At 45.9% G+C, this 17555-nt stretch overlaps 2 protein-coding genes across 6 annotated transcripts in view; one reads left to right on the top strand and one right to left on the bottom strand.

Moving 5' to 3' along the window:
* Positions 1-17555, bottom strand: part of LOC120947329 (protein TANC2) — a 117955-nt gene that overhangs the window by 4917 nt on the left and 95483 nt on the right. For 4 of the 5 annotated variants that reach the window (XM_040362551.2, XM_049606601.1, XM_040362554.2 and 1 more), the window contains 4 exons: positions 13131-13285; positions 3024-3357; positions 2095-2442; positions 14-340 (listed from right to left, as the gene is read on the bottom strand). In XM_040362551.2, coding sequence (XP_040218485.2) covers positions 14-340; positions 2095-2442; positions 3024-3357; positions 13131-13285 — 1164 coding nt within the window. The remainder of the gene's footprint in view (positions 1-13; positions 341-2094; positions 2443-3023; positions 3358-13130; positions 13286-17555) is intronic. The other variant, XM_040362552.2, reaches the window with a different exon arrangement.
* Positions 1-17555, top strand: part of LOC120953716 (tyrosine-protein phosphatase 10D) — a 144863-nt gene that overhangs the window by 48784 nt on the left and 78524 nt on the right. The window lies entirely within an intron of this gene.

Raw genomic sequence — 17555 nt, 5'->3', positions numbered from 1 at the left:
GAACAACACTCACTTGTAACAGAATGGCGTCTGCTGACGGGGCTGGAGGAAGCATTGCTCTGTTCCGAGATCGACATCATGGACCCGATCGACTCACAGCCGGTGTGGTACGGGTTCGGTTCCTGCAGAACGCGGGACACGTCCGCCTCGGACGACCCGGTCAGCGTCGAGACGGGGCTGGTGTTGGCCGAGGTCAGCGAGCTGCACGATTGGTTCGGTGCGCGCAGATTGCGCCGCGTGTTGTTCTCGAGGAAGAACCCGAGCCGTACCTGCAGCTCGTCCTGCGAGGATTTCGATTTGCCATTCATCACCAGCGGTTTCACGTTGCCTCCTTCGTCGTCTGGGTTTGGGAAAGAAAACGGGAAACGCACGGTTATATGGGGTTAGGACGATCGCAACTATTTTTTTTACAGCATGCACACACACACACACACAGATAACGTATGATGAAAATTAAATGATCATGCCTATCTAAATCGAGCTTAATAACATACAAACGTTTAATTCATGTATTTATTCAACACCCGATTAAACTCTGGGAGTCTACCCAGTGAAGGTGTCGTAAGGGAATGAGATCGTTTTTTCCACGAAAAACACCTAACACGAAACAACTTTAACGCCAAACACTATCATTATTATCCATTGCTTTACTCGGGCTTCATCAAAATACAGTTTAAAAGCGTTTTGCATAAATTTAACACCCACTGATCGTAACTAGCATAATTTTACGGAGGAAAAATATGTTATTTGCTTTGATATAGATGAAGCATATGGTTGTGTTAAAATAAGCTACAGCGAGACATAATATTTATAAAAATACTTAAAATTTCATTGAAAGATCATAAAAGCAGAAGATATAAAGAGGTCCCAACGTACGATTGAACAAATGAGAATTTAAATTTTGGTAAATTAAAGCATATAAATAGGATTCACTATCACGATCGTAACAATCAAAATCAATAAAATCATGCAATTTATCCACTTGTTATCCTCCGCAGTACTACAACAAAAACTGCATCTCACAAAAAAGAACTTTAAAAATGGTAATATGCAATGGAAATAAAATAAATATATGCATCATGCGTGCAATCTTTCATTTTAGAAGCGAATGAAGCCCATAGACTTTAAAAAGATCGTTCATTCCTGGGACAATCAAATCGATCAGCGGTTTTGCACAAACAACCCCCGAAAAACTGTATCCGACCAGACATCTTTCGGCACCGAGTTCAGTGACCAGCGCGCGACCGATCGATCGTAAAATGTCTGCCGTTTGTTTAATGTTTCGCCAGGAATGTTTCTGCATTGCTGTGGCAGATTCGCGAGCAGGATTATAAAGCTTTTAAATGAACTTTAATGTCGCTGAGCAAACACACGTAAGCTTGCAAAATATTTGCTTAGCTTTGCCTGTCCAACCATTCTTTATGCTTCACGGGCGTTATAATTCTACCACAGGCTTAAGCAAATTACTTAATTCCTACCACCACCGCCACGACCGAGACACGGTTGGGTGCGCGCGGAACGATCAAAACAGTCGTTTGGAAGCGCTCCAGAAATTGATTTGCTTGCTGGGTGTTCTTCGGCCGAGTTTGAGACCACTCAAAACCACCGATGACATTATTCGGCAACGGAGCCATAATGTTATTGGGTTTACATAAATCAAATCACACGCGGCGAAAGAGTGGCTAGTAAGCTGTTTCGCCTCCATGAAATCATATATTTTTTGGCAAACAAGAAAACGTTGTGCATAATGGAAACAAAGTTGTAGCTAGAAGGGGATACAATCAACTCAGCAAACGACCGGTTAAACAAGCGCTAGAATTTCTAGTGGCCATGCAGACTCAACACTAAAAAAGAAACCGAAGAAAACATGCGCATCATAACGAAAGAGAACGTAAAAGAATAAAAGCAAAACGATAACAAAAAAAACCGCAACGATAAAGAACAAAACCAAAAAAACCAGCGAAAATCAAAACGACTAAATAAAACGTAAGACAACATAAGAACGGATCAAACGCTTCAGACGGAAGGAAAAAGAGAAGAAAAAAAAACAACACAGTCCGAAACAAAAACAAGATTGCGAAGAAGAGCCCATGCCTGCTAATTGATTCAATCCCGCGTTGACCGTCGTCGCCTGCGCTGACCAGAGAGATTTAATTTTGCCGAAAACCATCGACGCGGACGAACCGAGGCTGAGTCGATGAAATTTATGGCCATCATTAGCGTTCCGCTGGCGCTTGCTAATCCCGTTCATCGGTGGCCCATGGGAGGCCAACAGATTGAACCCACTACCACCTCCAACGCCACCACTTGACGAGCCTCCGCTACCGCCACCGTCTCGCGATAGTCCGCCAGTGGTCCTTAGGGCCATCGAACGACTAATTTTGCTCGCAGCGGCCGTCGTTGCCCGATGGAACGTTGCTGGATTTAGCAGCGAGGCTAAGCCTGCTCTCGTGTGGTAAGCGGATGTGCATCGGGCGTAGCGGAAAGCGGACCGGCGAATGGGGTAGGAGTAGGGTGAGAGGGACAGAATTTTTCGCGGAAATCAAACGTGCAACATAATGCAGACGGCGGGTGTGATGCAGTTGTTGATGTTGATGAACGATAGACGTTTTTTTTTTAGTGACGATCAACACGATGATCGCGTTGCCAAGGACAACGCAGGCGCGGAGCAAAAGAAAAGAGAAGAAAAAAACGAGAAAGAGAAAAGAAAGGGATAGAGCGATGAGGATGATAGAAAGTGTGCGAGTGTGTGCTGTAATTACATGACCCGAGCGATCGACATGCTGGAAAGGTGATCTCGTCCTATAATTAATGCCACCACCACCACCACGTCCTCTACCAGGCAAAGGATCCGCGGAACTGATCGCCTTCAGGCTTGAAGGCTTCGCAGTGCCCAAGATCAATAGCTACATTCATAATTCCACCCTCTCTTCTCGATGGCGAAATGAACTGGTACTGCGATTGCTCAATCACGATCTGGTCAGGGGGAGGGGGGGGGGGGGTCATAACCCACGAACACTTACCCGACAGTGTGCTGTTGTCCGCTGCGTTCCCGTTGCTGCGCCGGTACCCGAACGGGCTGCGCAGATTCTTGGGACTGAACAGACGCCGGCGGTTCTGTGGCGGTGTCGCACAAGTGCTGGACGTGATTTCGCTGCTGCTGTTAAGGGCTGACCGTTGCTGCAGGGGCTTCATCATGCCGTAGCCGGGCTGCTGGTGATGGGTCGATCCGGCGACACCGGTGCTACCGGTGGTGATGCTGGCGTAGTGTGATTCCGTCTTACCGCCCTGGGGACACTTTGGAGGCCGGTCCTTCAGCTTGTAGCGCTCCGCTGTGCCGAGTATGTCCGAGGGACTCTAGAAAGAGAGAAGGGAATTAGGTAAGTGATAAGTGAAGTGGAATCTTTAGATCATTAGTGCAAATAAACAGTGACAAAAACAGTTGATCTCGGATTCAGTTAAACCCGTTCAAGTTAATTATCGCTAAATATATTGTTTAAATTATTTCACAGAATGGACCATACAGTTATACAGTTGCTACACAATTAAGGTGTTTATTTAATAATAATAAAAAAAACTATAATATTACCAAGATATTGGGATTTCAAAAGAACCGATTCCCACAAGAACAAAAAATGCAAAAAAAAACCGATTGTCTTGTTCCAGATGAAATCTTACAATAAGGATTTTATTATCCACACGATAGCATAGCGCAGCACCGTCCCTCTAATGGGCCACAGCCAAAGTGTATAATTTCGTTCTCTCAAATCTCCACATTCGCTTCATCGCCTAACGTTCTGCAGCAACCGATCGCGTTTGGCGCAAAGAATTTCGTAACAAGCCGGCAAGCAAAGAGCATTCGAAACTGAAAGCTGAAATCCGCTCAAATACAATCACACCCTAACTCCAACCCTCGCCCTTCCCTTCCAACCCCTGGTGGCAATGCGTTATTTGGGGTGCAAAAAGGGGACGGCTTTTTGTGTTGCGGTTTTGGTCAATTTTATGTGTGTGTGTCTGTGTTTTGTTTCGCATTTGTCGTTGCTGTTTTATTTGTTTTCGGTATGGGCTAGTAAGGCTCTGGTCTCTGCCTGGCTGACCGGTCGCAATTATCTAATGATCTTCGACAGGCCTGCAACAGCACATGCGCGGTTTTTACACTGGTTTCACGCCGGTTGGAAGAGCAAGGAGGTTCTCTGTCGGGAGTGGGGGACCCATTCACACACAGACCGATCGATACTCGGGGTTTTAGATGGGGGCCGGTAAGAGATTAATGCACGGCTGGCAAAAATTCGAAGCTGACTCATCATTGGCTGTCTTGAGGGTTTGGCAAAGAAGTTTTTTCTTTGCGGGCAGCTCGTCCTTATGCGTGACTTGAAACTGTCCAGGAGAGTGTTATTTATAAATATTATATTCTAAGCAATGGTTAAAACAATACAGTAATACTTCGTAGTATATTAAAAATAAAAGAACCATCACTCACTTTAAAAAATCAATACAACGTTACATATTTTTCAAGAAACAGCATCTTTCATAAAAAATAAGACTGTTTTTTGGTAGCGGTACAAATGACGCACAGCCAGAGAGAAATGCGATTAACCAACTACGGTACTTTAAATTATGTTTTCACTCGAAATTAACAGACAACATCTGGACAACACACGACCAAAAAGCGGTTCAATTTTCGGGTTCCAAAATCAACAAACACACCCCTCTTGGTGGTGGCTTCACACCATCCCGAACAACACATATACCAATTACAAGAAATTACTGTTAAACCGTACAAAAAGTGAACCACCCGCAGGGAGAACTGGAGTGACTCCTGCCCCACCCCCAGACCCATCACCGCACCACGATCGAAAGGAAATAATTAAAATTTTCACCTGATATGAAATCGACCAAAAGGGGGACCCAACTTTGACCAAATTGGGGTGGAGGGAATGGTACACTAAAATTGCTGCTGATTATCGGGTCGATCGTCACCGACAGCGTCATTGTCACGTAATGACATTTTCCCCCCAAAAAAATAAGTCCCAATCATCACAATCCGTGCATCTGCTGGCAGTTGTTGTGTTTCCGGTGCTTCCGTAGCCCTTGTACCGAAAGATCTCATACCAGGCACCAATGCAACAATGGTGAGGTGGTCAACGTACAATTAAAGATCTGCACCCGATCAAGGAACCCGATCGATCCACCGGAGTGTGTCCAATTATAGATCCTCATCTTTCGTTGGATCGCACTGGTGGTTCACCTACTTTTGCAGAACGTCCACGCTGCTTCTTGGGGGCTTAAACGTACTCGCGCAAAGGTAATTGAGGTTGTAGCGAAAGGGCCACTACGCTGCATGGCCACTTGCAAACAGTATAAAGTAAGGTAAAGTCCCATCCATTCGTTCAGACCAGCATGTCCATATGAGTTTGTTTGCAGCTCAAGAGGAAGAAAAAATAGCAGCCATCTTCCATCTTGTTGCCGACCATATGAAGCAAAGAAGAGTATGTTTTTTTGTTGAGGAAATGGGACCATAGCCTACAGAAGGCTGTTTTTCAAAAGGGAATGTTACACACACATACACACGCACAACCCTTTAACTGTGCGCGCTTGCGTATGGCCACCATAACCGGGCACAGCAGCACTAATCACAGCCAAAGTCAGTGCCAAACAAATCTGACTATCTTGGCCCAAAAATTGCAGCACGCGGCGGCGCAGACATAAACGACACCACTCGATCGCCACCAGTCCCACAGAACCGGAACCCTGCCTGGAGCCTGAGCAAAAGCTACCGGTTTGTCGCTACCAAAAATGGCATTTGCTACCCAACTCGGCACGGTACACGAGGGCAGATAAGGGAAGGTCTTCCACAGACATTGAGAGAAAATGAAATGGCATGAAGAAGTGAACAAAACGCACACCACCACACATTCTGGGTTGCAATATCGCGCAAAAAGGGCATTCAGGGTGTGTGTTTTTTTATTTATTTTTGTTGATTTTCTACTTGCTCATGTTTGTGTGCCACTCGATCACAACCGCACCACCGCGTCTCGCCAGACATCCAGAAGGGCGGAATAAATTGATATCCCCCGGACTTGTCGTTCCCGGCAATTGCCTTTGGTACCGTATTGCTGCTGCTGATGCCTCTTCATTAGCTTCAGCAGCTTGCCTTATCCATCCTCGTTCTCTTTCCAGCCGGTGTATGGTGGTGGTGATCGATGATGATGAATCATCCGAATGTGCGACGACAGTGAACAAGATGCAATCGGTCCATAAACGGCTGCGCTGCCCGCCCGTCCACGAGTCAGTCAAATTCAACCACGCGCGACCACGCGACTCTTTCTCCGTTCGATCGAGGTGGCTGTTGTGAAAGGAACAAAATGGCACATCTTCAGCAGCAGCAGCAGATGCAATTAAATTATGCACTGCACGCGAAAACTGCATTGCACAAACAGTTACAATTTGCAGAGCGCACAGCGCACCTCCGTTTACATCCACCACACAGTGTCGTACAGTTCCATCGATCGATCGATCGATCGATCGTGCAAAGACGTGCAAGATGTGGAACGCGATCGGTGTCCGGTGCGGATGTTTGACAGCATCGGACGATCGTTATGCAATCGGTCGATCGATTGCTGTTGCATCCGTCCGTTGCCACAAGTTGGGGAACAGTGTTTCGTGAGTAATGATCTTGCATCGATCGCACATTAAGCAACGATTAGAGGATTGATTTGGATTAATGGTGTTTCAACGACGTCCACACCGTGCGCTTGCAGGATGGTGAATTGTTTTTTTGGTCCTCCATTTGGACAGAAGGCCCCCCACCATGCATCGTAGTAATTCAAAGTAACGATCGCACTTATTGATTTATGTTACAATTTACCTTGACGACCGAACACGTCCCAATCATAAGCGTAAACTTCCCCTCCCGGATCGACACGATTCGTTTTAATGTCGAGGGTGATAATTTGTTGCACCAAACAGTGCATTCAAATGCAGTGCTTCATTTTAAAGCTACAATCCATTTCGAACTTCTGGAAACCTCTCACACAAAGGTCTGGAAACCATCTTTTGCATCAATCATTCACTCCATCAATATCCGGCCAATGCCGAGGGGAAGCAAGCAAGGCAAACGTTCCGTTTAATTTTTGTTTTCTTTTACGACTGCGCGAATCGTGAATTGGCGCCAGCCTTTTTCAGTGTGCGGGGCAGCAGCAGCAGCAGCAAATATGCAGCGCACGTTGCGAACATTAATAAAAATAAACCGGACCCTTCACATTACGCATGCATGCAGTCGACATTAGTTCCTAGCACACGGTGGGAGGCGATTGCAACACCGCGGCCGCGGCCAGCATCGGGCTGCATCTCGCGATCGTTCGAGGATGCATTTGCAAATCGATTGATTTTCTGGCGAGCTTTTACACGCTTGCAAGGTAAATTATGCATCATGATTTACGCTCACACAACGGGTCTGCAGCGCTGGTAGCGTTTGCATGTGTGTGTGTATGGATGGATTTGTGTATTAAAAATACAGATGAACAACCCTCACATGGTGTCTAACCCGTCAACGAGCCTAGTTTGCGCTTTGAAGCTTCCACGCTCACCCCGCTCCTTGGTTCTTGGTGTTGGCATTGCATTCCTTTTCAACACCTCTGCCTAAAAAAGGCTTCATTGCGATGCGCTGATTGATGTAATGGATCATAATTTCCTAGCCCGCTTCGCCACCGTTTCTCTACCGTGCTGCACACCGTACAGAAGCATAATTATGAGACAACGACAGCGTGTGCGCTCTAATGGTGCGGCTACCAACAGCAGCACCACTACCAGGCGGCCTCCAATTTGTGTACGCTCGTTCGATCACCCGTTTGTCCCTCGCGTCGTGCAGGCCCATAAAAAGCGTCACTGGTGGTACACACTCCTCACCCTGCATCCACCTCGTCACCTTTCACTGCAGGTGACGTTCGATGATTTCGACCTGATCGCGATCGCGCCGTGCCAGATCAGAGAGGGTGTAGTGCAAAAACCAAACTAACGAGACCTTTCCGCATTACGCCTCAGCTTCTTGGGTTTGCCCGGGAGTTGATGCTGATGATGGACACACGTCGGGCCGGGTTCGAGCAGCCGGTGGTCGGCGGTCGGTGTAGCTGCACCTTTTTGCAAAGACCCCGGGAGCTGTCGATTGGCTTGCTAACGATCGAACGATCTGACCCAATGTTGTACAGCATTTGAAACAGCATATGTTGCATACGGTTGGCGGTTTCGCATGCTACTCCTGCCGCCACCGCTGCTGCTGGACGCGAATTAAGCTCATTCAATTATACTCTCACAACATGGGTCTATTATAAAGGTGTGCGTGTGTGTGGGTCTGTATGTGTGTCTGGCAAAAAGGAAGGGGAGATATGGTCAACTAGTGTGCCCACCCACCAACAAACTACTGTTTCGTCGCACCCTCCATGCTGCCCCCGTTGGTTTGATTTGCCCGGCGGTCTGGCAAAATATTTCCCAGCCTCCGAGTACTTTAATCAACCGAGAAACAAAGACGTTGTGCGAAGAGTTATGTTCATGTACGTGTGTACGTTTGTTTATTTTTTTTTTCTTTTCTTTACCATTTGGTTCTTTGATCTTTCACGTTACGCAGCGGCCTACGAAAGTGCCACCGAAACTGGCTTAATTGGATTCAAATGAACCGGTCGGTAAATGTCAATTCCTACTTGAAAAAGAGTTTGATAGGTTTTTTGCCATTTTTCAATAGAGTCAACTCAATATTTTGAGCTTAAATTCAAATTTTATTTTTTGCATATTTACTACATTGTTTTAACAGTTTGAATCAGAAGTGATTGAACGTAATTAATTTTCCGATGTTTTGCAACCCTTTTTATCATCCACATACTAAATCGGAGCTAACTGGAAAAATCTTGCAAGTGCGCCATCGAATCAAACAGCGAACATTTTGCTCATAACTTTGGCACATCATACCACATGGAAAGTACCTTAAAATCGTACCAATTTCATACGTTCACACTTTCTCAACACTCAACACCGATGCGACACACGAGACCCAATTGATTGCCGGCATAAGATTTCATTGCTCAGTTTGCATGTCACACCGTTTGAATAGAGCAACTTTACAGCGTCAGAAGGGGTAGTAGGCGTGCTGTCTTTGCACTTTGCACCACGGCGGCGGGGGACATATGATTTCCAAATCGGTGTCTCTCACGCTTTTGCAGAATGTACGAAACGGTGTGAACGTATGCCACCAACAATCCGCCATCGGAGTGTGCTGCTTGGAATGGTTAATACGCTAAAAAATAAAGCGTGCGCAAACCATTCAACAGACGGCACAGATCAAACAATGCGCTAAACGCGAGCTGATTTGTTGATGAAAAGAATGAACCGAAGGTTCACTGAGCGACATAACAAACTGCACAATCAAAAGGGCTTTCTGTGTTGATGTAAGTGTGGTTCTTGTAAAGTGTGACAAATCAATACTTTCCGTGAGATTTCAGCAGGATACACGGGTTTTGTACGCGTGCGGACACGTTGTGAGTTGTGTTTTGGCACGCGCATTAGAAGGTCGTCGGATCATTTTCACGCATCAGAAATCAGTAAGATAAGGCGATTCAAACGCTTTATAATATGCAACAATTGCAACGATGTTATATGCTACGTTCCTCGAACTGTATAACATTTTCTCACAACTGTATCGTCCTCCACGACTACACACACCCCGTGCATACATCGATCACCCTTTGCCCAGCCACTCACCGGCCATAATTAATTTATCACCTTTAAATTATCGTCCGAGGGCAGACGACGAGTGTGGCAAAATTGCACGCCGCAGCATAAGGTAAACATCATAAATCTCGACAATCGCACCTCGGAATCGATACGATGCAGCAGCCAACGATGCGACCATACCTTTTGCATGCCATTTTCGCCCGCTCTCTCTCTCTCTCCCTCCAACTCCCTTTTCCACTCGTTGACACCTCGAGCCGATGTCGCAAGTGGCAGACGTAAAAGAACGTTTGGCCGGGGCAGCGAGCGCAAGCATACAATATTCTCACGTTTGTCAATGTCGTGCGAAAAATCAATTAAGCACTTGAAATTCCCTTCAATTTTCATTTTACTCTGCCAACTGCGGTCGCTGGAAAGCATAAGCACACATACGTATGTGCGCAGCATGCGATCGAATTTGACCTCGAACAGACTATCGAGTTCTGTTGGTAGATGGCAGAAAAAAAGACGATGGAGACGCAAATCCACGCTTTGGAGTGCGTGGAGACCGCGGCACAGGTCCCGCACACGATCCGCGGGTGGCTTTACGTTTCAATTATCTTTCCCTGTGGTTTGTTTTGTTTTCGATCGCGCATGTGTGTGTGTGTGTCTGTTCCACATTGATAGGGACCCGATCCGTGTAGCTCCCTTCCCCTCATCCTCCTTGATGGTTGTGTCTCCTCCCGTGTGGACACACGGTCATTTCGACGGTCTTCAAGGTTGATTGCGACAATCGTGAATAGCGCGTAATATATCAATAAAATATCATAGCCCGCTCTCTAGGACGCCCGCTGCCCTTCGAGCGATCGCTTTTACCTGAGCACCAATGCCCTCCTACTCCACACTGCGCCGTCCGCGGGCTTTCAGGATTTATTTCCACCCGGGGCTTTGCGCTCACGGTTTGTCACAAGGAGTGTCGAACAGCGTTTTATTGACACTTTTGTTCGTACAAATTGGCGCACTCTCTGCACTTAGTGCAAGCCGATGGCTGAACCACCGAGCTGCACCTTGAACTACCGGGACAACATAAATTCTGGCACTCGCTCTTGCCCAACTCGCAGTGTCATTGGTTTATTGGTAAAGGCTTTCTTACTCTTGTTTTGAGGCGTAACCAGCGACAAGCAACGCTGTAAAACGTATTGACGAGTGTATTTGTGTGTGTAGGTAGGAATGAGGGATCCTTCCCCACAATGCTGTACCTATTATTGCACAACATCATCACCATCACCACCACCGCAGCCCTTAAACGAGGAACCATCCCTCAGTGTAAGAATAAAACGTTGATCAATCAAGCGCTGGAGAGTTTGCAAAGTTTGTATGCTCGCTGCTGCACTCGACATTTACGCCGGCCACCCCAATACTGACGGGCTCAATTAAAAGCGATGATGATCGTCTGGGCGAGTAGTTGTGGACGTTTTCCCATAAAAGCCCCCCTCGGTCCGGAGTTGCTGAATTATTTCAATGCCCATGGCGCGCACAAGTCAATCATTTATCGGATCGCTAGGGCAGGCGAAAAATGAAACACAGGCGAAAGAGAGTGCACAAGCTTTATGTGAGCAATAAAACCGCAATCCATCCACTGTGCCGTTGTGCTGCAGTGGTGTTGCACTGGTGTTGGTAATCTGATGTTGGGCGCCCGAATTGTGCAACAAACCTGGTGCTTTTTTGATAACGAAAGTAGTACTGGTGCGCTCTTTTACGACCATTGACAACTCTGGGTAATGTGGGCTTAATTTTCCGTTTTGAATGTACGATGCCTTTCAACGCGCTCGAGCTTTAATCACGTTAAATGTCCTGCAATGCGTACCCGAATATGTTCACTCGACAATATAGGCTCATCAAGAGTTTGGCATTAAAGTGGAATAAATTTGGCTTTTGGGTAGTTTTTCATGCCATAACTTGCCGAATTAACACCTTCGATGATTCAATAACTTTATAAATAATTCAACAATCAACGCAACAGTGAAAAGACATCCCAAACAAACGAACGAATCGATTGTCGCTGTCGATCAAAAGCTCGCCAGCTCGGTTTGTATCAACGCGCTGTCATAAAGCCTTGCGTAAAGTGGGCACATACACAGACAAAACACATCCAAACGGTTTTTGCCAAACGTAACCTTGTGCCAAATGAGCACCACAAGACGCCATGCTTCCCGTGTATGCCGTGGATGAGGAGCCACAGCTCTGAAACCGTGTCTAGGTCATGTCTTCGCCCATCACCCATCGGCCAGTCAGCCGGACACCTGAACCTAAACCCATTCGCACCGGTACCAAAACAAACCAAAACAACCGAGCCTTTACATCAACTAATTGACCCTGTCAAAACACACACATACACTGATCACTTGCCCCACCACTTAACAGCTGGTCGTTTGCTAATGTTTTTATGTTTGCCCTCCCCGCGTGCACCATTAGGTCAGGGGAATGGAGCATAATTTTTCGCGCCATTTCGCGCCAACAGCATTCGCGCGCGTAATAAATATATCAATCAAGACGGCGAGTCGACGTGAGCGAGGTACCGCCGAGCGGTCACGTTGAAATTTGTCGACCCCGAACGGTACCACCGGGGCTGGCCAGGGTACCAGGGGATGACCTCCGGCTTAATTAGGCGGTTGCCGGTGGTTACAAGCTGCAGACTCCGTACCTTGAGCGTGATGGGCTCCACCGACTATCGGTCACGCCACAGCCGACACTCACTTGTTCGGAGCTAACCTTTGCTCCAGATCGATTGGTTCCAGCGCTTGGGGTACTGCTGCATTAATAGAATTCGCCACGCCGTATCGCGCCCAAAGACAATTGACGGTCAATTGACTGGGTCGAGAAATTGTCGCATATCATACGGACTGCGAGTGAACCGTCGTGTGTCAATCATGGCTTGAACTACGTCTTTTTTGCAACTGAATTACATTAACTCTGCCGGACCGCGAATTACATTAGCATTATTGAGAAGGAGGCAATCACATTGGTATACCTGTAATATCGGGCACAGTGTTTCATATTTATGGTGTCCAAATTGTTAAACACGTTTTGCTATTACCGAAGTAGTGACATTTTGCTTTGAACTTTAGCGTTTATCCTTTGAACAATAAGGGCAAATCTGGGGTTGTCAGACTACTTAAACGTCGCATACTCTACAGAGTCTTTGACTGGTACTAAATTTGTCAGTAGTTTCGATGTTCAAGTGTCAATTTGTGCGTGGAAGAAACATTCTTATGGTTTATATTTTTAATCCGAGGTACATTCAGTTTAAGTTGAGTCTATGATCAGCGTTGATTACATCAGCTGATTTATTTATTAACTTTATTTTATTTTACTGCATGATGATTTAAATTGAAAAATAATGTGTATTCATTTTATACTCCGATGCTTACCTGATAGATCGACGAGAAGTGCCCGTTCGTGCGCATCTGCGATCGATTTTGAGGCTGCGGTGAGCCTAGCGGTGACATCAGATGGTTACTGCTCCCATAACCGTGCATCTTGCGGCTGAGCGGTTGGTAGATAGCACCATTCGACGAGAGAATATCTGTAAACCAAACAGAAAGAGCATAAATAGCATTTGATCGTACAGTTGCGTAAACCCCCTTAGCGCCGGTCCCATTCGCTCGACATCGATCGAACGATCGATCGGTCGTTTTTGATCCGTTGTTAATTAAATACGTCGCTACAATTGTACGATCCACACGGCAATGGCTTTTGCGACCCACCACCACGAGCGAACGTATCGAAACGAACGAAACACATAACAATCGTAATGATCCGATGCACCGATGGTACGATTGCACGTGATTGGTGTCCCGTGTGCCCTGTGCAGAAGGTGTCAAATTGCACACGTTGTCCTGTCAGCTTGAGTGAGGTGCGTCGAAGGAAGCGGGCAGAGAAAGCACTACACAGTACCTTTTCACATATGACGCGACGCAAATGATGCAGCTCGAAGCGCTGTGTTCGAACGCATGTTGCACCACAAACCATCATCGTCTTGTGTCTTTCATGGTGATGTGTTTTCATTTTCGGGGTCGCCAATTTTTGGTGGCAGACGGCGGCAAACAACCCCCGTTGGAATGCAACTGTGTGTTGCGGTCGGCCGAATGCAAACAAAATGTCATAATGATAATAATGATAATAATGACCTGCCTCGCACGATCGAAATGGCGCTGGCATTTGCATATAATTGGCAGAATGAACGATATTTCAGCCATTTTACACCGCACCCGTACCGGAATAAACCAGGCCAAAAACACACGCTCAACCACGTACGGTGCCTAAAGACGATATTGACATGGCCCCAGCGGTATTTATGCTGCTGTGGCGTAGATGCCACGGAACGGTGGTATGTTTGTTACGCACTCTGTTTAAAGTAAAGCTTTTTGCCGTTTTAGCGGTACAAATTTCTGTGCACAAAAGTCAACTTTTGCCTCAACTTGAAACAGCTTGCAGGCTTTTAAAAGTTGCTCCCATTGACAACGGCACATAATTGAGCGCAACCGTGCCGGAGATGGCTGAGTGGCCCGAGGTGCTGAATTTTACAACCACCAACTGCTACCATGAGCGCGACAGCTTCCATTTCCGCAGCGGCGCACAAATTGAACCACATTTAAGGGCTCCAGACACGCCATACCACAAAAACAGGCGAAATGAAATGGGTTTACGTACAAGTAGCAAGGCGGCCACACTTCGGCTTTTTGTGGCTTTTTGTGGAACCAACCGGAAGATGAAAACATCGTGTACGTGAGCGTGCGTAAAATTACTTCTTCGAAATTGGGCGCCGAAGTGCATCATTCACCGTTGCTGCTGGTACACCCATGCTGTAGCATGTACTACATGTGGCCGCGGCCGAATGTCGTGAACCGATCGACTCGCCAACCACCACCACCACCACCAAACGTCTTGCTCTACCGCCAGCACCGTTTGCCTTTCGAATGATGATTTTTTCACGCCTAATGAGTGCAGAAAGAAAATTGCTCCCTAACAAAGCGTTGATCGGTGCGTGATGCTGAGCAATTGTTGAAAAAAAGTAAACAAAAAGCAAAAAAAATACCAAATGAAGACCTTTCTCAGGGAATAGAAAGTGAGTGGTTTTGGTTTGTTCGTGTCTGATCTCTGGTGGAACATGCTGTCGGTGTTTGTTTTGCCGTCCAAAAGGGATTGCACAAGCATGCGCTAAGAGAAGCATGCGGGAAATGGAGCCTCGAAAATGAAGGTGATGCCGATTCTCCCCGTATGTAACATTTGATTACGTTACGTATCATGTAAAAAAAGGCTGGTTAAATAATGCTATGATTAATCAGCAGGGGTAACACCGGTGGCAGTGATATGATTAGTGGAGACGAAGGTCTTAACACTTCAACCGTGCTCGGAGCACTGGGTATCGCATCATAGCCGGCAGCTCTAAAGCGGTTCACCATACGATTCGATACCCGTCCACGATCGCGCGCGGCAAAATGTACTGCCTAACGGGGTGTGAGGAAGAAGAAAAAAACATCCGGGCATGTATCTACCCTTCACCATTTATGGAGATCAGAGAATGGCCGATCGAGCGTCCACTATAATAACAGCATAATTCTACACTGATGTGGTCTCACTGATACACATACACAACCACATACATACGCGATCGCACAGGTCGGTTGCTGCACGTGTCCTTCCTTCGAGTGTGTATGCAGCCTGCCCTCCAAACGTCACCTAATACAATGCCCATTTGTTGCGTACGCCGATTGTGGGGAAACTAGCCATGTGCATGTGTATAACGCCACACCGCTAAGCAGCAAACACTTTCCGAAACGGGCGGGTATGAACTGGGCACAATCCGGTATTCCGGTAGCCGGTAGCATTAAACTATGTCGGCGGTGTACAGCAGAGCGTTTGGATGGCAGAAAACACGTTATTGCGTAACATTCTTTGCAAATCACGACCCACCAATTCTGACTGTGCCAGTGTTCTTGAACGAAGGGGAATTGTCTTAAGAAACTGCCTAAAGCATCGTACGCCAACCAGTTGGATGGCAATAGTTCATAGTTTGTATAGCCTCTTGGTGGTATTTATTTATGCAGGTTCAGTTGAATAGAAGTCAATAGCAATCGCTGTTACAATTATACTGTCGTATAATAGTTCTGTGATGATTGCATACGTTGTTGCATGGCCATGAGAATGTTAACTCACAATAAGGAGCATAAATGTCTGAGGTTTTGAAGTTGCACTCTTTAGAATTTTCGATTCTTCATTCGATTTAACAAGATTGTTTAATATGTCATTTGGCGTGTTAAGACTTTCCTAGTCGATTTTATTATTGTGATTTCATTCCGTTATTTTGTATTTATTATCATAACCAAACAACTACATATCGTATATACCAATGTATTGCTTCAAGTATTTTTAAATGTTGTGTACACTACAAGGTAATATCATTCAAAATGTTTTCCAATTTATATCTAAATGTTGCTTCTATCCCAAAATGCTTTAAACTCAAACAATTCTAGCACCGATTATTCACCCACAATGATACATACTTCTGATAAAAGATAAAACATTCTACCAGCTGCTGCGCCTCATGTACCCGTACAGGAATTGTAATGTAAATTGAACTGTTCTGTTGAACTATGTGAAGGTGACTTGCTTTCGACGAGCATCCATTCTTCCGGCACAATGCGCAAGATCAACAACAGATAAGAAGAACAACTGCGCGCGAGCACTGCTTTGCACAACGACCGTACCCAGGTATGCAAATCACAATGAACCTTCCTTTTCGCCCTTGGTGCTTTGTGCGTTTTCGGGAAGGCGTTTTCGATTACATTGCGATTTTACTCCCAGCACGTTTGAAGGCGTAAAATCAATGGAAGTTCCTGAAGAAAGTAGAACATAAGAAAAAACCAAACACATGTGTGTATTTGCATAAAAGATCGTCCGCAATACTACAATCGCTGATGTACATACCGGGAACCGAACCAATTTCGGTTCCAGATACGCATTTAAAACGCATGTCATTTCATGCGTCACATATTACAGTAAAACAAAACAACAACAAAAACCAACCACTTCGCGCACTGGAACTTCGAACCGTACGCTGCTAAAAGTTTTTACCCAAATCTGCGGTTATTGCGGCAATCCAATCATGATTTATAATGTAAACCTACCTCTGCTGCTACTGCCACCAACCTCTACAGCGTAGAGGTAAATGAATTTTCATTTAATCGCCCATGCAAACGTAATGGACCGAGACGAACAAAAAAAGATGTTAAATCAACCGCAAAATGATTCAACATGTCAGCACTAACCGTTTCGCGGAACCCGCCACGTTTCGCTTTCGGGCCGGGGATTCAACCGGCACTGCGGCTCAGCATAACCGAGCGATACATAAATCAGTGGAAATCGTTCTTCACGACCGAATGGCACCGTTTACTTTCATTCTTTCGTGGCACTGCAGGAAAGCAGTCCCCAGCGAGTGAGTTCCATCTGTTGTGAAGACTAAATGTCAAATGGAAAAGTTTTCTCGCCCCAACGATCGAAAAGTTGACTTGATTGGTGGATGGTTTATACCCGCGCGCACGGAACGAAACCGAAACGAATCGGTACAATTTTACAGCCAAATTGAAAAACGGTGCAGCTGCAGAAGCACAGCGCTGCAGTGGTAGTTTTGTAATCCAAATGGGTCAAATATGTTCAAGGCAGATTTAATGTGCTTTATTTTCTTACAACGCAGAAAGCTTAAACAACAGGAGCGAAAATAAAAACCGACAAATTTATCCATTTATTTTGTTTCTTTTTGTTGAACTTTTATATTAACTACAAATTAGGAAAGA

This window comes from Anopheles coluzzii, chromosome 2, assembly GCF_943734685.1.
Source record: "Anopheles coluzzii chromosome 2, AcolN3, whole genome shotgun sequence".
NCBI classification, from domain to species: domain Eukaryota; kingdom Metazoa; phylum Arthropoda; class Insecta; order Diptera; family Culicidae; genus Anopheles; species Anopheles coluzzii.
Note: the sequence above shows the minus strand (reverse complement) of the source record. Positions and strands in the feature narration are given on the sequence as shown.